Here is a 27,336-nt window from a genome sequence, read left to right on the forward strand (position 1 = left end):
TGAATGAATCGTTCAAAAGATTGAATCTTTTGGATAGTGATTCAAGTCATTCATTCACAGGAAGAACGGGGTGTGTTCGAGACATTAAATACACAACTGATTCGGATCGCTAACATTTAGCTGCAATGATTGAACAACATTGGTCTTCTACTGTAATCCAGATATATGACATTATCTTGATTGATATTAATGCATAGGCTAACACACACACATAACATTACTGTATTGAAAAGAGGACAGCTATATGGATACACTCACTGAACTCTGTGTGTGTGTGTTGCTAAGCTGTATATAATAAAAAAGTAATATGGGATATTTTAAGAATACAAAGCAGTCTCAAACTTGGAAGTATACCACTTGCCAGACTCAACACAAGAATTTTTCCACTTTAGGCTACCTGAACTTATCACCCCTATGGTGATTGCAATATATATATATATATATATATATATATAATTTTTTTTCTCCCTTTTGGGAGATTTATAAAGTGTGTGCACAGTTTGCAAATTTAAGAGCACAGTTTATGAATTCAAGGGTATAGATTCATAAACTATGTGCATAGACTTCCAGCATTCCTTTCTTTTTTCTTTTTTTCATACGTTATAGAACACCATAGGCTTTCCTCCCCAACATGCTTCCTGGGTGTTAGCTGTTGGACAGCGAACTCATTTTATTTTGTAGGCGCAAACAGCAAACCATTGCAAACTGAGCAATCAGCACCCAGTTTTGCTGACTGTATATCATTTCAGCATTTGTGATTTGAACATTAAACTAATGAATGACTTCATCAGTCGTCATCACAAATGAAAAATGGAAGCAAAGTGCATGGGCAATTATAAGATGCCATTGTTTTGGAAAAGCACTGTGATGGTAGTTTTTTTGTTGTTGTAAATTTAGTGAATAGGGAGTTTCTTCCAAGTCATCTGAAACATTTTTGCAAGCTGATGACTCATGATCTTATTATGAAAACTATCAAAGGAAGTGTATGGTGTGCAAATAAATTGAAAGATTGAGCTAAGAAAAAAAAATCCGGTTTTGACCTTTCCCCAATTAAGGTAATCAGACAAAAGGGTGTACATAGATTTTTCTAAAACTGGATGATCATGCTCAGTGCAGTTATGAATATAGTTGTCGAAATTTTAATAATCACGAAAATCTTCAGGATTATATTTTTGAGTGATGAAAAGTGAAATTACATGCACAATCCTTAAAAGTAGGCTATAGTTTTAACACATTTTCTGTAATATGCATATCCACCTTCTTCCACCATAGAAGCAGACACACTACAAAAAAGTTAATAAAAATGTTGTCTAAATGTTGGGATTTTGCATGCATTTATGAAAATGTTGGTTAAAAAAAAATTAACAATTGGCTTTGGAGAAGGAGGTTTCCCTTCTGGCACAGACAATAAATAGGTATCCACGAGTTCTTCTGACTATATGTTAGTAGGACATATACTGAAAACCCAGGAAACCAAACTATCCGTTTGATGATTAGGATGATGATTTGAAACATGTTTTACATGAGTTGAAAGTTGCCCATAGAAATAATTTTCACTAAATTTCCCAAATTGCTAAATTTAGAAATTGCTACCATGTATCCAAAACACAATTAAAATTGTTTTCCACGTTTTGTTAAACTACCATTTTACTCACCATTTGTCCGTATTCTCTTCTTTGTTTCTTTTACCAAGGTGGCATGGTCAGCTCAAAGACCAAGAGGGCAAAGTGTTCCTTACATAAACCGAAGGAGATAGTCATGTTATACAACAAAGTGTGTGACATTGTCAGCAACATCTCAGAGCTCCTGGAGATCCAGCTGTTAACTGACACCACAATCCTCCAGGTGAGAATCTGACCAAGGCCTAAGGTCATTCATCAGGCCTCCCTAGTTTTTGAACTTTGACCTCTCAATAACCAGCACCCTATTTCCCACTTTACACAATTGTGCATGGACAACTACCTGCAGCTAATTGTAAAATAAAAGAACTGCACACCCAGTTTACACTACACAGCCCATAACCCCATTTCTCTCAACAATGAGGCTGTGGGGATGATGGAGTGTTCCAGATATCTTGGGCTCACTTGGGAAAATAAACTCAGTTTAAATCAACTGACATCCATAAATGCTGCCAGCAAAAACTGTTCTCCATAAAATCAAACCACTTTTTTTCACCTTCCACCTTCTGTTGCTGCAACAGGATAATACAACATACTGTACTGTTCTTCAGCTTCTTTACCCTGTCAACTGCTGTCAACAAGAAAAAACTCACTGAGGTGGGAAGGCCAGTGATCATTCCAGATCATTGGCCTTCCCACCTCAAAATTCTCAGACCTCATCAGCACTCAATGTTGCACATGAACCCAGGCATGACTCCTCATCTTATTCTTCACAGTACTCCTAACTGGTCATAGGTACAAGTGCATAGCCTAGAGAGTTTCGTCCCCTCTGCAGTAGCAGCTCAAAACAATATCCCCCGCTGAAAATCTTGTCCGTATATGTGTACCCATATCTTGCATGTCCAACTGAATATCAGTATCAGAGTCATGTATCAGTATCAGAGTCATGTTCCACACATGTGGAATTTCACTCCAGTTTCGTGGCTCTCAGTGTACTTAACATAGAATAACAACACTACAACACAACAATCTTCAGATATATATACAAGGATTGACTTATACAGGTGAAATAAGAGGTGATAAGGTGCAATGATGCGGAGAATATATCAGAGATGCTGAAATAGATGTTAGCAGGTTACTTACATACATGCCTGAGGTAGATGGTCATGACAGAGTGTACCAGTATACGTACAATGTACAGTACAGTACATACAAAATGGATGGATTAAAAGACAGGATTAAGCATTAATTTGAATGACCGCCCATGGAAAGAAACTGTTTTTATATCTGGTTGTTTTGGGATGCAGTGCTCTGTAGCACCTGACAGGGGGGAGGAGTTGGAACTGGTTGTGACCAGGGTGTGATGGGTCTGCAGTGATGTTGCCTGCCCGTGTTGTGAGTCTGGAAGTTTATCAGTCCTGAATGGAGGGCAGGTTGGCACCAGTGATTTTCTCTGCAGACCTAACTGTCCATTGTAGTCTGTCCTTGTCCTGTTTGGTGGCCGAACCAAACCAGACAGTGATGGATGTGCAGAGGACCGACTGGATTATTGCAGTGTAGAACTTAATCAACAGTTCCTGAGGCAGGTTGAATTTCTTGAGCTGGCGAAGAAAGTATACATCCTCTGCTGGGCCTTTTTGATGATTGCGTCTATGTTGGATGCCCACCTTAGGTCTTGGGAGATTGTGGAACCCACAAATCTGTAGGTTTACACCATAGACACTGTGCTGTTGAGTATGGTGAGGGGAGGGGGCAGTGTTGGCGGACTCCTCCTGAAGTCCACTGTCATCTCCAAGTTGTTATGGCCACACCAGAGAGCCAGCTGATCAACCTCCCATCTATATACAGACTCACCACCATCCCAGATAAGGCCAATGATGGTTGTGTCATCCGCAAACTTTGGGGGTTTAACAGACAGGTCACCTGAGGTGCAGTCATTTGTGCAGAGGGAGAAGACTAGAGGGGAGCGCACACATCCCTGGGGGGCGCCAGTGCTGATTGACCGAGTGCTGGATGTGATTTTCCCCAGCCTCACCAGCTGCCTCCTGTCTGTCAGAAAGTTGTTTTTTTTTTTGGACCCCCCCTTCTCCCCAATTGTATCTAGCCATTTACCCTATTTTCCGAGCTGTCCTGGTCGCTGCTCCACCCCCTCTGCCAATCTGGGGAGGGCTGGAAACTACCACGTGCCTCCTCCGATACATGTGGAGTCGCCAGCCACTTCTTTTCACCTGACAGTGAGGAGTATCGCCAGGGGGTTGAACGCGTGGGAGGATCAAATGATTCCCCCCAGTTCCTCCTCCCCCCCGAACAGGTGTCTCGACCGACCAGAGGAGGCACTAGTGCAGTGACCAGGACAGATACCCACATCCGGCTTCCCACCTGCAGACACGGCCAGTTGTGTAGGGCAATGGGCCCGTAGTCATTTAATAATGTGATACAGGGTTTCTTGGGGACCGGGATGATAGTGGAGGTTTTGAAGCAGTAGGGGACTTCACACAGCTCCAGTGGTCTGTTGAAGATCAGTGTGAAAATGGGGGCCAGCAGGTCAGCGACAGGAGGGTGACACACCATCCGGGCCCGGTGCCTTTCTGGTCTTGTCTCTGGAGGACCTGGCACACGTCCTCAACACAGTTCCTGAATGCGGGTAGGGGTTCGGTGGAGAGGGGAGGGTGGCTGACAGTGACTGCAGTTGGTTGTGTATTGTGGCTGAAGAGGGTGAGGGGTGTGAAAGTTTGCTTTTCAAACCTGCAATAAAACACATTTAGGTTGTCAGCAAGTTGATGGTTTGCTGCAGTGTGTGTGTGTGTGTGTGGGGGGGGTACCTGTTGTTGGTAATGTCTTTCAAACCGCTCCAGACTGATGATGGGTCATTGGCAGAAAACCCTCTGTTTTTCAACTTTTCAGAGTAGCAGCTTTTTACCACTCTGATCTCCTTTGTGAGTGTATTTCTGGCTACTTCTACCCCTGTAGGCTTTCTCTTTGGCCTGACAAAGCTGCCTGAGTTTTGTTGTGAACCAGGGCTTATTGTTGTTGAAGGTACAGAAGGTTTTGGTGGGAACACACATGTCCTCAAAAGCTAATGTAAGATGTCACAGTGTCAGTAAGTTCATCCAGGTCTGTAGATGCAGCCTCATAGTCAGTGCAGTCGAGGCGGGCCTGGAGCTCCAGTTTTGACTCATTGGTCTGTTTCCTCACAGTTTTAACCACAGGCTTTGCAAATTTTAGTTTCTGCCCATAGGTTGGGATAAGATGAATCAGACAATGATCAGGGAGCCCCAGGGCTGCATGGCAGATAGAGCGATAGGCGTCCTTTAATGTTGTGTAGCAATGATCCAGAGTGTTTTTGTCTCTGGTGGGAGATTTGGACAACATGGTGTCTGTATTCTGGCAGTTTGTGGCTGAGGTTTGCTCTGCTAAAACCCCCAAGGATAATGAGTAAGGAGTCTGGATATTTGCGCTCCATGTTTGTAATTTGATCAGCCAGGTGTTTTATTGCCTCTTCAACACAGGCCTGGGGTGGGATATAGACACCGACCAGAATCAATGATGAAAATTCCCACGGTGAATAGAATGGTTTACAGTCAATGAAAAGGTCTCAAAGTTAGGGCTGCGTGATTTCTTCAACACTGTGACAGCTGTACACCAACCTTCCATTTATGTAGACGCATATACTGCCACCCTGTTTTTTCCTGATAGCTCTGTATCACATATCATGTATGTATCCCAAATATTCTCTGCACCATTGCACCTTATCACTTCTTATTTCGCCTGCATATAGTCAATCCTTGTATATATATACACTACCGTTCAAAAGTTTGGGATCACCCAAACAATTTCGTGTTTTCCATGAAAAGTCACACTTATTCACCACCATATGTTGTGAAATGAATAGAAAATAGAGTCAAGACATTGACACGGTTAGAAATAATGATTTTTATTTGAAATAAGATTTTTTTTACATCAAACTTTGCTTTCGTTAAAGAATCCTCCATTTGCAGCAATTACAGCATTGCAGACCTTTGGCATTCTAGCTGTTAATTTGTTGAGGTAATCTGGAGAAATTGCACCCCACGCTTCCAGAAGCAGCTCCCACAAGTTGGATTGGTTGGATGGGCACTTCTTTGAGCAGATTGAGTTTCTGGAGCATCACATTTGTGGGGTCAATTAAACGCTCAAAATGGCCAGAAAAAGAGAACTTTCATCTGAAACTCGACAGTCTATTCTTGTTCTTAGAAATGAAGGCTATTCCATGCGAGAAATTGCTAAGAAATTGAAGATTTCCTACACCGGTGTGTACTACTCCCTTCAGAGGACAGCACAAACAGGCTCTAACAGGTACTATTTAATGAAGATGCCAGTTGGGGACCTGTGAGGCGTCTGTTTCTCAAACTAGAGACTCTAATGTACTTATCTTCTTGCTCAGTTGTGCAACGCGGCCTCCCACTTCTTTTTCTACTCTGGTTAGAGCCTGTTTGTGCTGTCCTCTGAAGGGAGTAGTACACACCGGTGTAGGAAATCTTCAATTTCTTAGCAATTTCTCGCATGGAATAGCCTTCATTTCTAAGAACAAGAGTAGACTGTCGAGTTTCAGATGAAAGTTCTCTTTTTCTGGCCATTTTGAGCGTTTAATTGACCCCACAAATGTGATGCTCCAGAAACTCAATCTGCTCAAAGAAGTGCCCATCCAACCAATCCAACTTGTGGGAGCTGCTTCTGGAAGCGTGGGGTGCAATTTCTCCAGATTACCTCAACAAATTAACAGCTAGAATGCCAAAGGTCTGCAATGCTGTAATTGCTGCAAATGGAGGATTCTTTGACGAAAGCAAAGTTTGATGTAAAAAAAATCTTATTTCAAATACAAATCATTATTTCTAACCTTGTCAATGTCTTGACTCTATTTTCTATTCATTTCACAACATATGGTGGTGAATAAGTGTGACTTTTCATGGAAAACACAAAATTGTTTGGGTGATCCCAAACTTTTGAACGGTAGTGTATATATATATATGTGTGTGTGTGTGTGTATGTATATATGTATATATATGTGTATATATATATATGTATATGTATATATGTATATGTGTGTATGTATATATGTATATATTTATGTGTATATGTGTATATATTTGAGGTTTGTTGTGTTGTAATGTTGTTATTCTATGTTAAGTACACTGTGAGAGCCATGAAACTGGAGTCAAAGTCCATGTATGTACAAACCTACACGGCCAATAAACATGATTCTTTTTCTGATTCTGGGTATGTTTGTAGTATGTAGTTGCAACTGTGTACACGTTTGAGCGTATGGAGGTAAACTTCTATTTTATTTTAATGTACAGGCTGTGGCAACAAGTTGCCTTGAAGGACAGTAAAGAATCTATCTATACATATTTTTGCTTTTATATGCCACATTTAGGTGTCCTCCTTGGGTATCACACCATTTTTTGTGGAGAATGTCAGTGAATTGCAGTTGCGTGCTATCAAACTAGTGGCAGCAGTAAGTCAACCATTTCATCCAGTTTTGTTGATCTCTTTAAGTATATCATCTTTTTTGGCTTTCTGTATTTATATGCCAACACTAGTTGTGATTGGACTGTTCTTTCGTTGTCTGTTCTTTCTGAGGTGTTCTCTCGTTATGAGAAGCACAGACAGCTCATTCTTGAGGAGATCTTTGCCTCTCTGGACAGACTGCCCACTAGCAAGCGAAACCTCAGGAACTTCAGGTAACTGCATCTCCAGTGAATATTATCTGCTAAAGTGGTTTAAATATAAATTATTTATTATTAATGCTTGTCTGCTGATCAGTGAAAATCGAGTAATTATTTGACCTGACCAATTGCTAATTGTTTATGTTATCCAAGACTAAACAGTGTTGATGCAGATGGAGAGCCCTTACATATCCAAATGGTCACAGCTTTGGTTCTTCAGCTCATTCAGTGTGTTGTGCGCCTCCCCGCTGACAAGGACACAGAAAATGAGAATGACAAGAAGGTATGTGCCAATATTTGAATAATAGTTTGACCTACAAGGTAAAAATAGTTTACACTCGGGGAGTGTTTCACATTATAAATGTTGTTTTTGGTAGGTGGATCGGGGTGTCTACATCACAAACTCCTATGAGACTGCCATGAGGACAGCTCAGAACTTCCTATCCGTTTTTCTGAAGAAGTGAGGCATTTTCTTTCTTTTACAACAATACAAAAATGTACATCCATGATTTTGAACCTTTAGGCAGCTAATGTCAACTACAGACAGAATTATGTTGTTGCTTATTTAAAAAATTCTTGGTGTGACAAACAGAACACTAGTCATTTCTACTTTTAAAATCTTGCGTCAAAGAACTGATGTTGTATGCTGCTGACCAAAAATTCCAAAATTATAAATATGCAAATGTTCTTTGATTTTATTGAAAATTTTGTTGAATCGGATTAGTCTTATGAAATAAGACTAAAATAGTCTTACATGTCTGGCGCTCTTTGCCTGTGCCAGGTGTGGTAGTAAGCAAGGAAAGGAAGACTACCGCCCACTTTTTGAGAACTTTATACAAGACCTGCTGTCTACGGTGAACAAGCCTGAGTGGCCCGCAGCTGAATTACTGCTTAGTTTACTTGGCCGTTTGTTGGTGAGCATAATTAACTCCAAAGAGAAACAAAACAAGTCAATTTCTGGCTGTGCTGCAGTTGATGCGGATTTTGCAAGGATTGAGCTTCTTTGTTGTTGTGGAACAGCGGTTGTTCGACTTATTCCTTCCTCTAAACCCTTTACTCCAGGTACACCAGTTCAGTAACAAGCAGACAGAGATGGCCCTCAGGGTGGTATCTCTAGACTACCTCGGTACTGTTACTTCCCGTCTGCGTAAAGATGCGGTCACCAGCAAAATGGACCAAAAATCCATTGACCGCATACTCAGTGAGGTAGACTGGCTAGTTACAAAATTTTTTGAACGCTTTCCTCTTATTATGTAATAGGTGAAAAGTGTAACTGAAGAGCTTTCATGGTTCTCCTGGCTTATTGATTCCAATCCAGAATCCAGGGAATGATGAAACACAGCAACTTCAGAAGGCTTTGCTGGCCTATCTGGATAAGAACATGGAGATCGACCCATCTCTAGGGGTAAGTGTTTAATTTCTACATTCTAACCTGCACACTGGCATTCTTAGTGTGAGTATTATAGGAGGAATATGTGTCATATTTGACAATATATGTAATAAATTGAATAGAAATAGAAAAAGAAGACAGATACAGAAACATAAATATATCTCCATCCACAAATAAACTATGTTTTACTCGTTATGTAAACCATCATATAAATAAATGTAGCGTCATTCATATTTGATTAAATATATAGATTTTTAGCATTAATGTATTTGTGGTGCCTAAACGGGTGTTTGAAATGTTGAATCTACCTTTTTGAGTGGAGATATATGTATGTGTGGATCATCTTGCATTCTTTTGTGACTGTAAGGTTTTTGATGGTGAAATGTATCTTACTTAACTGAGGATAGCAGTGGCTACTGAGATGTACAACCAGCAGGAAGAAGCACAGCGTGCAAATTGTTGTAGAGCGCTGTCTTTTACTGAGTTGTTGCATTAGCAACAGATATACTTACAGTATTGGGGAGAGACGTAGGTTCCCCTCTTTGGTCTGCCCGGAGCAGTTAGAACTGAACAATGTATCAGTCAATTAGACAGGATCCGTCTTCACTAGATTAACACTTTAAAAAGAACCACTAAACAAACCACTGAACTTAATAATTTGGGTGTGAGTGTATGTGTGTATTTGGAAAAGTGTGTGTAGGAACTGTGCACCCGTTTAGTGAGGGGATGCCTTGCAGCTCCCTCACAGTGACACACAAATTTTGGCTAGGTGTAGTGCTGGATTGCATTATGGAGTGGAGTCTCTGGCAGAGGATCTGTAGAGACACACAGCCACAGCAGCAAAAGAGGGCCAGTGGAATCCCAAATGTATCACATCAGAGTTGGGTTAATTAAAACTAGGATTTTAATTAATATGTTGCTACCTGATTAACTTTGTAGTGGAAATTGGAAATTACATCTTTGGGTTTAAGGTTCAAGATGTATTTGCTTACAGGTTTTATTTGTTTTTGTTTTTGTTTCTTTTTTCTTTTTTTTTACCTGCATCAAAATGACTGATTTTTTTCAGCAAGAAATCTCAGAATAGTACAACAAATTTTGCATTAAACTGAAATAGATTTATATGATCAAATATAGATATTAATGCTTGGCATTGCTGGCCACAGTAAATTGTAAATTGTGTCAGTGTGTTCAAAAGATACTACAACTACTAGTAGTAGTGTTCAAAAGATAAATTGTCTTAATGCATGCTCAATAATCCAGGTTAATGCAAAACTTTCAATTTTGTGCAAATCTTCTTGCACAAATTTGAAATTTCCTGCTGAAAAACCAGTCTTCTTGATGTGGGAAAAAACATCATTCTTACAGTGAATTGAACCAGTGAACTTCTGTAATATCTCAGACAATGTTAAGCACTTCACATGTAAAGATCACATTGTGTTGTGACTACACATTAATGCCTAACAGTGCTTAAGTGGGTGAATGGGAAACATTCAACAGTCCTTCTGCACCCCCCCCCCCATTTCTCTGTGTCTTTCATTGCTGTGGCCATAGGATCCTAAGTATCTACTGCCTCAGAGTCCACTCCATGATCCACTCCAACACTACCCCCACCCTGCTACAGCATGTCGCAAAAGAATACAAATGCAAGCCGATCCACACATGTATCTCCATTCACAAATGCAGAGTCACGATTTAAATGCCCTTTCAGATGCCACAAATATAAGTGTTAAAAATATGAAAATATGTTTAATCACATGTAAACGATGCTACATTTATTTATATGATGGTTTATACAAGTTATATTTATGTTTCTGCAGTTTGCATTAACAGTCTTATTATGGATTTGTGGATTGTAGTATTTACGTGTGGATGGAGAAATATTTTTGAGTCTGATTTTTTGATATTTGAAAATGTTAACACATATTTGTGGGCAGTATTTATCTTTTTCCAGTTATTTATTCCATTATACATTTGACAGAATTCCTCTCAAAGTCTAAGCCATCATGTCAAAAAATATGCATTTTGTTGTTAATAACATTTATTGTGTGGTTTCTGTACCATGCAGTTTGCTAGGAAGTTTTACATTGCTCAGTGGTTCAGGGACACTGCAGCTGAAACAGAAAAAAACATCAGGTCTCAAACCCAAAAAGATAAGGACCTGTCGGTGGACTGGCATCATGCCGATGATGTTGAAACTACTGGTGAAATTATGCGCAGGGATGAGGCACGAAAGAAGTTCCTACACAAAGTCATCAAGACTGCACCATTACAACTCAATGGCCTGAGGTAGATGTCAAATCACTATGAATATCAGACCCCCACTTGATATTGCTGGCTTTTACTTGTTTTAACATTGTCCTCTCTCTTGTTTAACTTTAATTCAGGGTGAATTCTGACACTGTCGACTATGAGGACTCCTGTCTCATTGTCCGATATCTGGCCTCTATGAGGCCTTTTGCACAATGCTTTGACATTTATTTAACACAGGTAAGATAGTCATCGCAATTTTAAATATGATGGGGATAATGTGATGCATGTGCTCGCTTAAAGGGATATTTTCTCCTGACAGATCCTGAGAGTGTTGGGTGAGAGTGCTATTGCAGTTCGTACTAAAGCCATTAAGTGTCTGTCTGAGGTAGTTGCTGTAGACCCAAGTATTCTTGCACGGGTAAGTGCTCTTTTGTCTGCTGCTTTGTAGACCACTGGTAGTTCTTTATCTCTATCTGACTTTTATATTTGTATATATATTCATGTGTTCCTGTTTGATCCTCAGCTGGACATGCAGCGCGGGGTTCATGGCCGCCTCATGGACAGCTCATCTAGTGTGAGAGAGGCAGCTGTGGATCTACTAGGTCGCTTCGTCCTGAGTCGACCTCAACTCACTGAGCAGTACTACGACATGCTTATCGAAAGGATATTGGTAAATTTCTTAATTTACTTCCACCCATTGGACACATGACGGTTATGTAGTCTAAGGGGCTGTTCACACAGAGACATGTCGCCAGGACAGAAACACTTTCCAATTTCTTTGGAAGGATGCCTCTCAGCATTCTGCTGGCTTGGCAGAGAACTGTGACAAGGCTGCATTTTTTTGTCAGTGCATGGTGGAAAAAGTTGAAAATAGTCCCACTTTTGAGGAGACGCGGCGCAGATCAACTGTTGGACTGCAACGAGCAACCAATGAGTGACAAGGGGGCTGGGACATTTGTCAAACAAAAAATAAAAAAAATTTTTGAACTAAGACGAGGGAGAGCCCGAAGCTGAAATGTGAGCTATATTCCTCACATTCCTGCACCAGCCTAGATATTCTTGTTATGGTATAAACAAGTGAGTGAAGCTGCAGTTTGCAGGAAATTGTTGTTTTGCAGAGCCACTTTTAATGCATTGGATGCTTGTTTACTAATTAGGTCAGTACACTGATGAGCCAAAACATTATGACCACTCACAGGTGAACCGAATAACGTTGATCGTCTCTGAACAAGGGCACATGTCAAGGCCTGGGTAGATCAGATGGTAAACAAACAATCGGTTCTCGTAGTCAGCGTGTTGGGTGCAGGAGAAATGGGCAGGAGTAGAGACCTGAGCGAGTTTGACAAGGGCCATATTGTTATGGCCAGATGACTGGGTGAGAGCATCTCTGAAACGGCAAGACTTGTGGGGTGCTCCGCAGTGATCAGTACCTACCGACAGTCGTCCGAGGAGGCACAAACCACGAATCAGCAACAGGAAGCGATCCACATATACTTAGCACAAAAAGTAAGGAAATTTGTGTTTGGTAGATTGTTTCTTTGTTGTAACAATGCTTCTTGGCAATAAATCTTATACCGTTGGAAAGCCTGTTTATTTCCCTTTTAAATGGTGCCACATTTGTAAGGAACACACATTTGTGGGATAAGCAGCAGAGTTGAGTATGTGGGTTGCACCCATGAAAAATTTGCAAAATATTCTCTGCCAATGTCAAACAGCTTATTTTGCTGTTGCTATTGACTCTTGTTTTGAGCTTCTGGTACCCCAGGTGCTGACAATCAGGTGCCTGATATAAGATATATTGCCAAGAAGCATTGTTACAACAAAGAAATAATCTACCAAACACAAATTTCCTTACTTTTTGTGCTAAGTTTATGTGCAAAACCCGTTTCACATGTACAAATGGATCCACAAATGCATATATATCACTTTACATGTATTTGTTGTGATGAAACTATATTTGTAAAACCTATAATATGTGAAATTAAAATATGTGTTTACAAAGTAAGCTATGCATATTTGCAAAGCACTCTGTATTTCTGGGCTTTACACAACACAACACATGTTTGTGGGTATTAAAATATTTGTTAATCATGGTACACATTTGTGGATTGTCTTCTGTGGGTTACAACTAATAAAGTCCAATAAAAACTTCCATAACCACCCACTTTATGCTAGGGTAGTCAATATTTTGCCTGTAACTGATTCAGGTGCTCATCACAGTATTTACACCAAGTCAAATTTATTTCATGTGTAAAACTTACTTGGCAACTGGCAAAACTTCAACTTGATACATATAAGGAGTTTTGGCTGTTTGTGAATGATCTGCATCCCATGTTGTTTTCTCGTAGGATACAGGTATTAGTGTAAGGAAGAGGGTCATCAAAATCCTAAGGGATATCTGCCTGGAGCAGCCCGGCTTCCACAAAATCACAGAGATATGTGTAAAGATGATCCGAAGGGTCAGCGATGAGGAGGGAATCAAGGTGTGTGGTTTTATGTACATACTAATTATGATTGATGATTCTTCACTTTCTAAAAATGACAAGAATAAACTAACCTTTTGGCACTTGCAGAAACTGGTAAATGAGACTTTCCAGAAACTCTGGTTCACCCCAACACCCAGTCATGATAAAGATGCCATGACCAGAAAGATTCTCAACATCACAGATGTGGTGAGTGCCATCCAACCAGCTTGTCTCTTTCATTGTTGGTCAAATGAGAGAATATAAAAAGAAAAAAATCTTTTCTTGGTTTAAGTAATGTGCTCTGATTTCAATTCAGGTGTCTGCATGCAAAGATACAGGCTATGACTGGTTTGAGCAGCTTCTCCAAAATGTAAGTCTTTCAGCTTGCAGTATATTCTCTCTCTCCCTCCCCCCCCCCTCTCTATCTATCTCTTTCCTTCTCTATATATTTTCTCTCTATATATTTGTTTTATCCTCTCAAAGTTTTATGTACATATTTTATTAGTATATCACTTTGCTCTTTAGCTGCTTAAGTCAGAGGACGACGCTTCTTATAAACCAGCCAAGAAGGCCTGTATTCAGTTGGTGGACACTCTTGTGGCTGACATACTCACAGATGAGGATTCTCTCACAGGTAGATCATTCTTGCTTTTTACTATATGTTTTATAAAGTTTTTTTTGTGCAATTATTTTGTCGCTCCGAAATATGTCATTTATTTATATTCGTGTGTGTTTCAGACTGTGAGACGAAAGGGATCAACTCTGATCGTATAGTGGCGTGCATCACCACCCTTTACCTGTTTAGCAAGATCAGCGCTCATTTTATGGTCAAACATGCCATGACTGTGCAGCCTTACCTGACCAGGAAGTGTAGTGTAAGAACTGTGGCATGTTTCAAGCTTTTTGTACTCTTGTATTGTAAACTGCTTCCTGGTTTCAATCATTCACTTTAAAGAATGCTTGACTTACTCAAATAGAGTACTGTAGTACTATGTAATGGTCGGTTGATGAAAACACACATCCCACAATTAAATATTCGACTTTTTTTGGGTCACCATGAAAAGTCAGCTAAATTTTAAGCTTTCTCATAGCCATGTTTTTGTTTTATTCTGCACAGAATGACTTCATGGTGATATGTAATGTTGCAAAGATCTTGGAGCTGGTAGTGCCCCTGATGGAACATCCAAGTGAGACTTTCCTCACCTCTCTCGAAGAAGACCTCATGAAGCTCATTATCAAATCTGGCATGGCGGTCAGTTTCATATGCATCTTATTTTCTGAGATATTGCTCACAAATACAGACAAAAATAATTTGCAAGTATCGTCTTTCTAAAAATATATCATTTTGTGGTGTGTTTACTCAGGTTGTTCAACACTGTGTAAGCTGTCTTGGTGCTGTTGTGAACAAGGTCACACAAAATTACAAGTTGGTTTGGAGTTGTTTCAATTGCTACTGTGGTAAGGCTAATAAAAACAATGACATAGTTTGATGTTATGGGTACACTTAAACCAAAGTTGAATCAGTTGATCTGTACACAACATTTATTGTGAGAGGAACGTTTCATCACTCATCTAGGTGACCTCTTCAGTCTCAGCTGACTGCAGGTATCCCCATCCTAATAAACAATACAGTGGCATAATGACCGAAAACGATCAGTTTCATATGCAAATTGCTGTGAGCATTAACTAGAATTTCAATGGCCATGTGTACTATTCACAGAGGATTTGGGAATGGTTGCAATCACAGCATTATGAGATGCCGACAGATGTACTCTTAGGTCCCCCCTCGGTTCAGGGATGGTCATTCTCTCTTCACATAGATGGCCTCTTTGACTCCCCATTTAAACTAGCATTCCTCCCTATCAAGGATGTGCACGTCCTGATCCTTGAAAGAGTGGCCACTGGCCTGTAGATGGGTGTAGACTGTGGAGTCCTTGCCTGACGTGTTAGCTCTTCTGTGTTGTGCCATCCTCTTGGCCAGCATCTGTTTGGTTTCCCCAATGTACAAGTCACGGCAATCATCCCAGCACTTAACAGCGTACACTATATTGCTCTGTTTGTGCTGGGGGACCCGATCCTTGGGGTGGACCAATTTGTGGAGCAGCATGTTTTGGAGTTTGAGAGCAACTGAGATGCGACGTTTGGAAAATACGCATCTCAACTTTTCCGACAATCCTGCCACATACGGAATCACCACCGGTTTACGCTTAGGCAGCTGTTGCGCCTCTCCTCTCTTCAATCGGCTGGTGCACTTTTTGGGCATCCACTGGAGCACAAACTAGGAGTCATCAGGACGCTGTACCACCGAGCTGACAATGTCCCCACCGACACAGCGGCCGGGGAAGGGGAGAAATCCCACATTAACCAGGCCCTGGTTAAGTGTGATTATCCTAACTGGGCGTTTGTCAAAGCAAGGAAGATGCCTCAACTGTGCACCAGCCGATCGAAGGGAGGAGAAGGACAAGGACTCTAGTTAATGCTCACAGCAGTTTGCACACTAAACCGATTGTTGTCGGTCGTTATGCCACTGTATTGTTCATAAGGGTGGGGTACCTGCAGTCAGTTCAGACTGAAATGGTCACTTAGATGAGTGATGAAACGTTTGTCTCTCAATAAACGTTGTGTCCAGATCAACTGATTCAACTTTCTTTGATTTGCTTACCTGGATTATTGAGCATGCATCAAGGTACACTAGAATATTTTATGTGAAATGACCAAAGGATGACAAGTTTCAAGGGGGAACAGTTAACTTTAATTTTAAGGTATTGTAATCAATATCAGAACAACCAATTGAAATCCTTGAACCTTTTCTCCTCAGGTTTAGGGCAAGTTTACACAGCATGCAGAAAGGCCGCAAAGCATTGTCTGCTCCCATTTGATACCCATGTTAGTAGATTGCAGTGAATGTGCACTGGCAAGCAACTTTCTCCACCCTCAACGCTGGGAAACACTACGGCAATGTATTTTTGACGATTCATGGGTGTATCAAACCTGTGTGAAGGCGGCTTTTCCAAGATAACACATTTTGCTACTGAAACATGTTTGTACACTGCCCGTAGAATTAATTCATCAAATATCAAGTTCTTCACCTTCCATTGAGTCCAACCATTTTGGCCATTGCTGCCTATGGAACTCCCCGTTTCAGCTTGTATCAATATTTATACAGCACAGGGATACAGGCCACTGCAGCTGTTAACTTTTCCTCCATGTTTTCCACTTTGGAATGTGGATCAGATGTCAATCAAAGAAATACAAGGTATTTCTTTTCTCAACGCCAGCGCCAGATGCCTCAGATTTGCATAAAGTTGACCAGAGCTGTGCTTTTTTTTCTCCCCAATTGTATCCGGCCAATTACCCCACTCTTCCCAGCTCCCCCCCGCTGATCCAGGGAGGGCTGCAGACAACCACATGCCTCCTCCGATACATGTGGAGTTGTCAGCCGCTTCTTTTCACCTGACAGTGAGGAGTTTCGCCAGGGAGACGTAGTGAGTGAGAGGATCACACTATTCCCTGCAGTTCCCCCTCCCCCCTGAACAGGCGCCCCCACTGACCAGAGGAGGTGCTAGTGCAGTGACCAGGACACATACCCACATCCGGCTCCCCACCCGCAGACACGGTGTCTGTAGGGAAACCCGACCAAGCCGGAGGTAACACAGGGATTTGAACCGGCGATCCCCGTGTTGGTAGGCAATGGAATAGACTGCCACGCCACCCGGACGCCCTCAGAGCTCTAATTTTGACCCTTCCCCTCGCTGCTATGCCTCAATAATTTTAGACCCTCACCTTTTGACCGTCCATACTTTCAGACTATCCTCCATGACATTTCTACGCGAGCCCCACTACATGTGAAAAATCTGGTTTGTGTCGTGGCCGCACTGACAAGCTGGCCGCATGTGGGCGTGTTGACTATTGGTGCTAGTCTTATCTCAGGAAGTGGGGTAACTAGTAAACAGGGTTTGTTTCATCTGTTCAAAATGAGTAAGTGACAGATTTGAATCCTTCTACTCCAGTTAAATAAAGTACCATAAATGTGTCACAGAAAGTTTAATCAGTTCATCCTGACACAACTTTTATGAACCGATTCAACTTTCTGGGATTTTCTCACCTGGATTATTGAGCATGCTTTAAGGCAGACCGTAAATTTAAAACATCAGTAATATTTTCATCATTGCATATCTATAATATGTTGGGGAATTCCTGGTTCCATCAATAAATATCTTTTTGACTCAACTGTTGTACAAGAATATATTGGACACATTCAAATATCATATTACATTACAGACATTTGTCAGTGATTTGGAGATTTCAATCTTTATAAATGGTGTTCCTACAAGCACAAACTGTTACACAAGAGAATTTTAGTGTAATTAAGAGATTCGCTGAAAAAAACAATTTTTGCATACTGAGAACATCAGCTAAGACACAAAATGTACACTATACTCACACTTTTCGCTGGGGGCATTTCCTGGTTGTACAGAGTGAAAGTATTGCAACTCTCCTCTTGACATGCGGCAACTGCACTGAATTTGCATTAAGTTAAATATTTTCCACTCTTGTCCCGCCCCTCCACTGCTCCGGGGCCTCTGCTCACACCACAAGCTATCCCAACATGCTTTGCACTGTGGAATGGGCGTATCTACTCACGAATACCACCCCCTCTGTCGATCCAGGGAGGGCTGCAGACTACCACATGCCTCCTCTGATACATGTGGAGTCACCAACCGCTTCTTTTCACCTGACAATGAGGAGTTTCACCAGGGGGATGTAGCACATGGGAGGATCACGCTATTCCCCCCAGTTCCCCTGCCCATACGAACAGGCGCCCCAACTGAACAGAGGAGGCGCTTGTGCAGTGACCTGCAGATAGGGCCAATTGTATCTGTGGGGACGCCCAACCAACCCGTTTGTAACATGGGGATTTGAACCAGAGATCCCTGTGTTGGTAGGAAATGAAATAGATCACTACACTACTCGGACGCCCACAAAAATCTATTCTAAACTCTTATTCTACGGCCATTCTGCACACTGTGTCAACCCGGCCTCAGCCATGTATTGCATACTGCCTTTTCAGAAATTTAGAACAAAGCATTCATCTAAGTTTTACCATCCAAATACTTATGGAGTTTACTGTATTACCTGAAAGAACAATTGTGATGGACAAGAGTTTGATTTTTCTCACTATCTGTGCAAATTATTTTCAAGGTGCTCTGACAAATCTCAAGATCCAGATCCAAGAGAACCCAAGCAGCTCTGCTCTGACTGCAAATAAACCCGCTCTGCTGCGTTCACTCTTTACTGTGGGGGCTCTCTGTCGTTACTTTGATTTTGACCAAGAGAAGTTCAAGGGCAATATTAAGGTAAAATTTGTATGCCAAAAAATAGAGCAAAACTACGAAGAAAACGACATAATTCACCATCGCTATCTTGTCCTGTGTCCCAAAGGTGGTCGTTAAGGATAAAGTGTTGGAGCTTCTGCTGTTCTTTACCACACATGAAGATGAGGAGGTTCAGATCAAAGCTCTCATTGGTCTAGGTATATTTAATCTAATAGAGATTGATTCTGTGTTTCTCTAAAGCATATCAAGCATATTTTATCAATAAAGGATATAATCTATTCACACATTTTCAGCAAAAAATACCTCTGTCTTGTCTTCACCACTTTTGACAGTAGTATTTTATTAACTTCTATTTTTCATCTCTGTTGTCTCCTTCAAGGCTTCCAGTTCATCATGCACCCAGCTCTGATGTTTGTACAAGACATAAAAACTCTCTACAATGGCATCCTATCAGAGAGCAAGAGTTTGGTTACACTGAAGGTCCAGGTGCTAAAGAACCTTCAAAATTACCTACAGGAGGAGGACTCACGAATGCAGGAGGCAGACCGCGAGTGTGAGTTCGTCACAACCTTCTCATGCTTTATTTCTTACCTCCCACATTTACCTATTTGTAATCATCAGCATTAGATTATAGTGTGTAGGGTCAACACATGGATTCTCAAACTGTCCTTGTTTCTTCAGGGAAGAACACCTCAAAGCAAGAAGATCTGAAAGAGATGGGAGATATTACATCAGGCATGAGCAGCTCCATTATTCAGCTGTACTTGAAGCAGGTGCTGGAGGCCTTTTTCCACGCACAGTCCACAGTTAGGCACTTTGCCCTGAGTGTTGTTACACTGACACTTAAACAAGGCCTTATCCATCCTGTACAGGTATGTTCTCAACCCTGATGAGTGTTGACGAAAAGCAAAACGATTTTTCAAATAATCACGTAGCTAGCATTGGATTTTCTTCTATGAAACAATGTTACATTTCTTTGATTTGGCTACAACAGTAGGCAATAGCATTACTTTTGTAATCTTATCCTTACCTGAAAAACACCAAGCCACAATGGGACACTTATATCACTCTTCAGTGCACATGTCTTGTATAAAACTGGGGGGGGGGGGGGGGAACCTATTCACAGATATGGGACTTTTTGTCTTACAGTGTGTGCCCTACTTGATTGCCATGGGAACAGACCCTGAGCCCACTATGAGGAATGTGGCTGATCAACAGCTTTTGGAAATTGATAAGAAATACACAGGCTTCATCCACGTAAGTGGCTTTAGCTGGCTTATGATATATTTTGCTCTGAAACTGTCGATGTTATCTCAAACATTTTCAAAGTTTTCATGTGTAATGTGTTTTATCTGCATGTGTGTCCACAGATGAAAGCTGTAGCAGGGTTGAAGATGTCTTACCAGGTGCAGCAGGCCATCACTGGATCCAAAGATACAGTCATCCGAGGTTACCGTCAAGATGAGACAACCTTGGCTCTATGCTCTCATCTCTTCACCATGGTCCGTGGGAATCGACAACACAGACGTGCTTTTCTTATCTCACTGCTCAACCTGTTTGATGACAGTTCTGTAAGTTCATGCTCTCCATCAAACAAGTCCCATGTGATTTTACAGCTTCAACAGCACATTTGCAATAATCCTTTGTTCTAAAGTGACATAATTTGGTTGACATAATGTGCCTCTCACAAGCAGTAAAGGTATTTTTTTGTCCCATCTCTTTTACATGATGATGGATTTGACCACGACGTAAGTCGCTTACTTTATTATAAGATAATGAGGTACATGTTAACTGACTTGCTACTTCAACATTAACTCACCTTTTTTCAATCATATATGCCTAAAAACAAATATTAAACATGCTGGTAATTATAAATCGGTACTACCTTATTTTATTTTGTGGGCTGAAGAGGACCTTCTCCATTGTTCAAGGGGCCATTGCTGGTGAACGTTTGCCCATTCGGGAGGGTTAGGGTGCCAAACAGCATTCTGGGGTGGATCCTGGTTAGGACATTGAGCATGCGTAGAAGAACCTCCTTAAGGCAGTTTCTGACTGTTTGATTAGAAGTTCTTCACTTGTGCAAACTAACTGTTTCATCAGCTGTCTGTGTAGCTGGTCTCAGATAATCCCGCAGGTGCAGAAACCAGAGTGGTCCTGGACTGTTGTGGTCACATGTAGTCTACAGTTGTGAGGCCAGTTTGCCGTACTGTCAAAACCTTCGAAATGACTCTGGAGGTGGCTTATTGTAGAGAAATAGATATTCAATATTCTGGCACAGTTCTAGTGGACATCCCTGCAATCGGCATGCTAATTGGTCGATCTCTCAACATTTGTGGCCTCTCTGACATGATGTTGTGCAGCAAAAACTGCACATTTTGGCACGTCCTTTTATTCTACCCATCATAATGAACACCTGTGTGATCATGCTATTTAATCAGCATGTTGCTGTCACACCTGTCAGATAGGTGGATTATGTTGGCAATAGTTGAAATAAGATGAAATGTATACACATTTGTATGCATAATCTGAGAATTCAGTTTTTAGAACACATAGAAAAAAATCTGGAATTTGCAACAGAAGGGTACCAGCAAAATTTAAAGGGAAGGTTTACAAAATGGTTGTGAGACCAGCTATGTTATATGGTTTGGAGACAGTGGCACTGATGAAAAGACAGGAGGCAGAGCTGGAGATGGCTGAGTTGAAGATGCTAAGATTTTCATTGGGAGTGATGAAGAAGGACAGGATTAGGAACGATTATATTAGAGGTACAGCTCAGGTTGGACGGTTTGGAGACAAAGCAAGAGAGGCAAGCTTGAGATGGCTTGGACATGTGTGGAGGAGAGATGCTGGGTATACTGAGAAAAGGATGCTGAATATGGAGCTGCCAGGGAAAAGGAAAAGAGGAAGGCCAAAGAGGAGGTTTATGGATGTGGTGAGAAAGGACATGCAGGTGGCTGGTGTGACAGAGTGACATGCAGAGGACAGGAAGAGATGGAAACGGATGATTCGCTGTGGCAACCCCTAATGGGTGCAGCCGAAAGTAGTAGTAGTAGTTGTGGGAAAAAATCTGGAATCATTTACTTCAGCACATGAAATATAGGGGCAAAAACAGAAGTGTTGCACTTAAACTTTTGCTCAGTGTAATCTAAGTACTGTGGTACATATTATAAAATAATGCAGATGTAAAAAAACAACAACAAGTAATTGCAAGTTGCATGCATTCACACAGGCATTAAGTGGTTAACAAACACCTCTACTGTGGAGGCCCTTTGCGCTTGCGCACTTGACTACATGTGTGGCTACTACACACGTAGTCAAGTGCTCAAGTGTAGTCCCACATTGGACTACCACAAGGAATTTGCAGGTTTTTAAAGACCCAGGACACATGCACAGGCGTTTTCAGTTGAGTTGGCTGATTAGATCTTTTTTCAGGTCTGTCTCAGCTTGTACACACCTCTCTACTTTTGGTGCACCTGTTGTGAGGGACAACTTGCCCTACTGGTCCTTCTGAGTTAATGGTACAAGCTGACCTCACTTTGTGCCAAACGTAGCTCCACCCAAACCTCAACCTCAGAAGACGTCTAATCAGCTTAAGTAACCAAAAGCACCTATGCATGTGTACTGAGTGTTTAATGTATTTTCACATGGAAATCGGTATAAATATAATCAATGGAAAAGTTACTATGGTGGCAAATCATCTATCTGAGTTTGCTAATCCATCCATCCATCCAATATCCAAACCGCTTATCCTGACTCAGGGTCGCGGGGATGCTGGAGCCTATCCCAGCAGTCATTGGGCAGCAAGTGGGGAGACACCCTGGACAAGCCGCCAGTCCATCACAGGGCCACCAATATTATTATATAACTATGATACAGAGAACCTTGTAATTTATATTTCCCACTCTGCCCCCTGCAGAAGACGGAGCTGGACATGCTGCTGTTCATTGCGGACAACCTTGCCTGTTTTCCCTACCAGTGCCATGAGGAACCTCTTTTCATCATGCATCATGTAGACATCAGGCTGTCTGTCTCTGGTACCAATCTGTTACAGTCTTTCAAAGAGGTAAGAACTATTCATGGCAAAGAACATTTGCTGAAGTGCATAGCTTATCCATGTTGCTTCTGGTTCCACCAACCAGTTAGAACATTGGGGGGCTGGACCAGAGAGTCACTAGATATATTTTGCCAAAGCTGAGAGGAGAAACAAAAATAAATCAGTCAATAGGTTTGATAACTGGAAACACCTGTTTATTTGACATATAAGTATTTTCACAATATGATTCAAGAGAAAGCATGAGGAACTTTTTTGTTGTGAAACCAACCACCAAGCAGCTCATCACAGGTAGCCTAACAATGATTTGTTAAATTTTACATTATGCTTTATGTGTGCTTTACTCGTGAATTCTTTTCAGCAATTTTGTTTTCACTTTCAACTCCCAACTCGCACTGAAAAGTGTTAAACTAGAGCTCTATCAAATATGTATGTCTTTGCCTTGCTTTCTATGTAGTCATTACACAAAGAGCCAGTTCGGCAGAAGAAGAAAAAGTCACCTCGAGAAAGGAAGCATTGCTCTGAGGATGAGCAGGAAAGTAGCACGTCTGACAGTAGTGATGGGGATGATGAGGTGGTCCAAAGGCGAAAGAAGCCCTCACAGCATATGGAGTCTGACTCTGACTCTGACATGGAAGATGTGGAAAAGGTGATGGAGCGTCTGCCTGATAACCCTATTCCTTTACGAGACTTTGCAAATGCGTCCCAAGGAATCCTGCTGCTGGTGGTCCTGAAACAGCATCTCAAGAGCCTCTATGGTTTCTCAGAAAGGTAGGCCGCAGCTTAGAACATGATCCAGCAACACATTGAACAAATTAATTATCACAACTGCCAATGTCCCCATCACTCCCTAACTGAATCTGAACTGAATCTTTTTCTCTTTGCACTTTAGTAAAATCCAGAAGTATTCGCCGACAGAGTCAGCCAAGGTGTATGACAAGGCATTGAACAGGAAATCTAATGTGCACTTCAACCCTCAGCAAACACTGGACTTCCTAAACAGTGATCTGGCCGGATCCAATCTCAGCCGCGAAATCAAGAGGAGTATTGTCAAACAGTACTTAAATGTAAGCAATGGGCACTACTATACTGCATTTCCCTTGTTAAAAAGATATCTTTCTAGGTTTTTTTCTTGAAAAATATGTTTTTTTCTTAACATTGTATGCTGATTGCTACAGTTTAGCCTAAAACTGAGACTGCAAGATGCAAAATTAAAGGATTGCATACAAATTCAGTCTCTAATATCAGCTTAAAGATGAACTACATCCTATGCCACTTTTGTGAGTTTGCTACCATCTAAATGTGAAAAGCATCAATAAGTGCTGGGCTGATCTTGGAACAACTGATGTTAACACAGCAGGATAAACACAATTATGGCAAATAAAAGTAGCGAGTAGCGATGGTTCTGTTAAATTTAGGTGTGGAAATTACCCAGAAATGACAACAGTCAATAATTTTATCAATGCTTGCCCTTTGCTACACCTAAATCAAGCAGATCTAGACAAAAGCAGGTAGAATGACAGTACACATCAGTCATATTCAGTTTGGTTCTCAATTGAATCAGTTAGTTTTTCAATGTTAGGCCAAAGCCGTTGTCCAAAACTAATCGGCTCTCCCCAAAAAATACTTGGTCAGCAAAATTAATTTTTCTGTTCCTCTAATCTTGATGATGATGATAATAATTATGATCATAATAATAATATTAATAATTATAAATGTCAAAATAATTTGTTCTTTTTGAACATATTTGAAAGCAGCTTTCAGCACGACTCTTAACAACAGCTTGATTTTTCTTAAGTTCAAATTAAATAGAGCATACATGGTTAATAGATGATCGGTTGACTTGTCTCTCAGTTCAAGTTACTGATAGAACATTTGGATCCTGATGAAGAAGATGAGGAGGTAGAAGAAGGTTCCAATGCTAGAAACAAAGCCATTTCTTCACTATTGGGTGACCCCAACTCCCAGAACCATAATCCTCACCCCCAAACTGCTCCAGAGAAGTCAGACGAGGAGGAGAGTGATGATGAGGAAAAACCAGGGGTAAGTGCTTTAAAGATCCTTTAGGAAGTGAGATAACCTTGGCGTGATGGTCTTCTAAGCACTAATGCTCTACTACATTTTCCACAGCGGCTATCAAAGAAAGTTGGAGAGTCTGCTGAGGCTTTGGGTCACATGGATGAGAAGGTAGAGGCCATGGACATCATTGCTATTTGCTGTCCTAAATACAAAGACCGCCCACAGATTGCAAAGGTTATCAAGAAGACCAGCACTGGCTACCGTGTGCACTGGATGGCTGGCTCTTACTCTGGGTCTTGGGCTGAGACCAAGAAACGTGACGGTCGCAAACTGGTGCCTTGGGTGGACACTATCAAGGAGTCAGACATTATTTGCAAGAAAATATCCTTGACAAGTGGACACAAGCTTACAAACAGGGTGGTCGCAACTTTACGAGCACTTTATGCTTCCAAGGAGGGGACCACCCACTGACAGCTGTTGGTGATATTGGGTGGGTGGGCTAACAAAGGATACACATTATACCCATCAATAGTTCACGCTGCAGCAACAGTGGCATCACATCGGAGATACCAAGTTACAGCAATGACACTACTCACTCTGTATCTCTCTTTCTCTGTCTCTGTCTCTCTCTTGCTTTCTTCTCTCTCTCTCTCTCTCTCTCTCTCTCTCTCTCTCTCTCTCTCTCGCTCTCTCTCTCTCTCACACATACACACACACACACACACACACACACACACACACACACACACACACACACACACACACACACACACACACACACAGGTTTCCTAATAATTTTGGATAAATGTTTCAAATCCACAGTTCTTGTTGGGTCCAAGCCGTGTCTCCTCCACAAAGCAAGCATGGGAAACAGAAGTGAATTCTTAGCTACACTTGCTGTGAGCCAGTTCTTTCATTGAAACCAAGTAACATGAACTTACGATTTTGTCGTTTGTCCTTTTGTGTTATTTGAACGTCATTTGGATGATATGTCCCCCAGTCTCACTTCCAGATTTTCCTCCAAAGACATCGAAGAAAATGATTGATATATTAAATAATCCACCTTGTTCATGCTAACACCCGCGCTCACTTTCCCCTCCCCACTCACACAAGTAGCAGCTCACTGTCTGTACCGTTACTCTGTACATCCATTGTCATTTGTTGAAATTCAGCGGCCTGAAGGCTGAATGAATCTAGCCCAAAAGATCAGCAAATCAAAGGGGCGTGCCATGACGCCTGTCACTCTGTACGTCTGCTGTCATTTGTGAAACGTCAGCGGCCTGAGGGCTGTGTTTGGGCTGTAAAAAATAAGCCGATTTAGATATTTCCTGTCACTGTGTTTTTCTTGTGACTATTTGGTGCTGTTGCTTTTCTAGGTTCCACCAAAATTTAAAACAATCTGTTCTTTTTTTTGGGGGGGGGGGGCATTCTCTGCTTTAATTTGATAACAGTAGTCGAAAGAGAGATGGGAATGGCAGGGAAGAGAGAGGGGTGACATGTAGCAAAGGTCATGGGCCGGATTAGAACCCAGGCCGCTACGGTAAGGACTCAGCTTTATGTGGTATGTGCTCGGGTGAGCCACCAGAGCGCCCCCTAAAGTTTTTTTTAACAATAATATTTCTCATGGTTATTGTAGAAGATAGGGAGGGCTTAGCCCTGTCAGTCTATTTATACCATGCGTCCTTTGGACCACCAGTTAATTAATCCAAGATACTCAGACTTTTTGATTTCAGAGTCAAACTCTACGTGGACTTAATATTTTCTAAAGAGAAAATATGAACCTTGCTAGGATAAGAGATGTAAGGACCTAGCAGAGGAGCGTTGTGATCGCTTATCTTTGGAATAAAATCCAGGATGTGTTAAGTTTATAGGAAAAGCAAACACGTTTAGGAAAATGTTTAGAAAACGTGGGAGCTCATTCGCTGGTGTGCAGCAACTTGGTCTTCTGATTTTTACTCCCAATGTATTGTGTTATAACTACAATCAAATGTTTATATATCTGAAAAAAATCTGTAAAAAACAGTAAATGTGGGGCGACCCGGTGGCTCACCTGGTAGAGCGTGTACCACATAAGGCTGAGTCCCGGGTTTGAATCCGGCCCGGGCCCTTTGCTGCATGTCTCCCATGCCTTTCCTGTCTCTCTCTCTCTACTATAACTATCCAATAAAGGGGGAAAAATGCCAAAAAATAATCTTAAAAAAAACAGTTAATGTTGGAAATTAGTCTGATGTTGTTAATAAAGTGTTCATGGAGTTTAACCTAGCACCGAATATTACTTTAGCTTGACTCACTTCCAGCAATTTTGAAATGTTTCGTTCATTTCACTTTAATTTTGTTTACCAACACTGTTTAATGGTGTCTGTTTGATGTAACTTATTCTGCTAAAAATAATGCAATATCTGTGCCTATATGCAGGGGAACATATTTTGTTTTATCTGTAGATTTTTATGTAATAGTTAACCAAGAAAGAGAGAAAGAATCCCCAGCACTTTGTGCGGAGC

At 41.3% G+C, this 27,336-nt stretch overlaps 1 protein-coding gene and 1 long non-coding RNA gene across 2 annotated transcripts in view; one reads left to right on the plus strand and one right to left on the minus strand.

Annotated features, from left to right (window-relative positions):
• Positions 1-27,336, plus strand: part of LOC130121498 (nipped-B-like protein B) — a 57,121-nt gene extending 29,785 nt beyond the window's left edge. The window contains exons 18-47 of the mRNA XM_056290316.1: positions 1,694-1,845; positions 7,033-7,113; positions 7,239-7,339; positions 7,478-7,607; positions 7,702-7,784; positions 8,106-8,238; positions 8,387-8,530; positions 8,643-8,729; positions 10,780-11,000; positions 11,099-11,201; positions 11,284-11,382; positions 11,488-11,634; positions 13,313-13,447; positions 13,538-13,636; positions 13,746-13,799; positions 13,955-14,063; positions 14,168-14,304; positions 14,547-14,681; positions 14,794-14,887; positions 18,632-18,786; positions 18,872-18,962; positions 19,145-19,318; positions 19,447-19,637; positions 19,915-20,022; positions 20,136-20,336; positions 22,682-22,828; positions 23,274-23,587; positions 23,709-23,883; positions 24,671-24,859; positions 24,947-27,336. Coding sequence (XP_056146291.1) covers positions 1,694-1,845; positions 7,033-7,113; positions 7,239-7,339; positions 7,478-7,607; positions 7,702-7,784; positions 8,106-8,238; positions 8,387-8,530; positions 8,643-8,729; positions 10,780-11,000; positions 11,099-11,201; positions 11,284-11,382; positions 11,488-11,634; positions 13,313-13,447; positions 13,538-13,636; positions 13,746-13,799; positions 13,955-14,063; positions 14,168-14,304; positions 14,547-14,681; positions 14,794-14,887; positions 18,632-18,786; positions 18,872-18,962; positions 19,145-19,318; positions 19,447-19,637; positions 19,915-20,022; positions 20,136-20,336; positions 22,682-22,828; positions 23,274-23,587; positions 23,709-23,883; positions 24,671-24,859; positions 24,947-25,306 — 4,349 coding nt within the window. The 3' untranslated portion in view covers positions 25,307-27,336. The remainder of the gene's footprint in view (positions 1-1,693; positions 1,846-7,032; positions 7,114-7,238; positions 7,340-7,477; positions 7,608-7,701; positions 7,785-8,105; positions 8,239-8,386; positions 8,531-8,642; positions 8,730-10,779; positions 11,001-11,098; positions 11,202-11,283; positions 11,383-11,487; positions 11,635-13,312; positions 13,448-13,537; positions 13,637-13,745; positions 13,800-13,954; positions 14,064-14,167; positions 14,305-14,546; positions 14,682-14,793; positions 14,888-18,631; positions 18,787-18,871; positions 18,963-19,144; positions 19,319-19,446; positions 19,638-19,914; positions 20,023-20,135; positions 20,337-22,681; positions 22,829-23,273; positions 23,588-23,708; positions 23,884-24,670; positions 24,860-24,946) is intronic.
• On the minus strand, positions 19,434-20,721 carry LOC130121499 (uncharacterized). Its single transcript, XR_008811076.1, has 3 exons — positions 20,651-20,721; positions 20,169-20,318; positions 19,434-19,472 (listed from the first exon to the last, which is right to left on the minus strand). It is a non-coding gene; the product is annotated as an uncharacterized LOC130121499 (long non-coding RNA).

The sequence above is a fragment of the Lampris incognitus genome, chromosome 12 (genome assembly GCF_029633865.1).
Source record: "Lampris incognitus isolate fLamInc1 chromosome 12, fLamInc1.hap2, whole genome shotgun sequence".
NCBI classification, from domain to species: domain Eukaryota; kingdom Metazoa; phylum Chordata; class Actinopteri; order Lampriformes; family Lampridae; genus Lampris; species Lampris incognitus.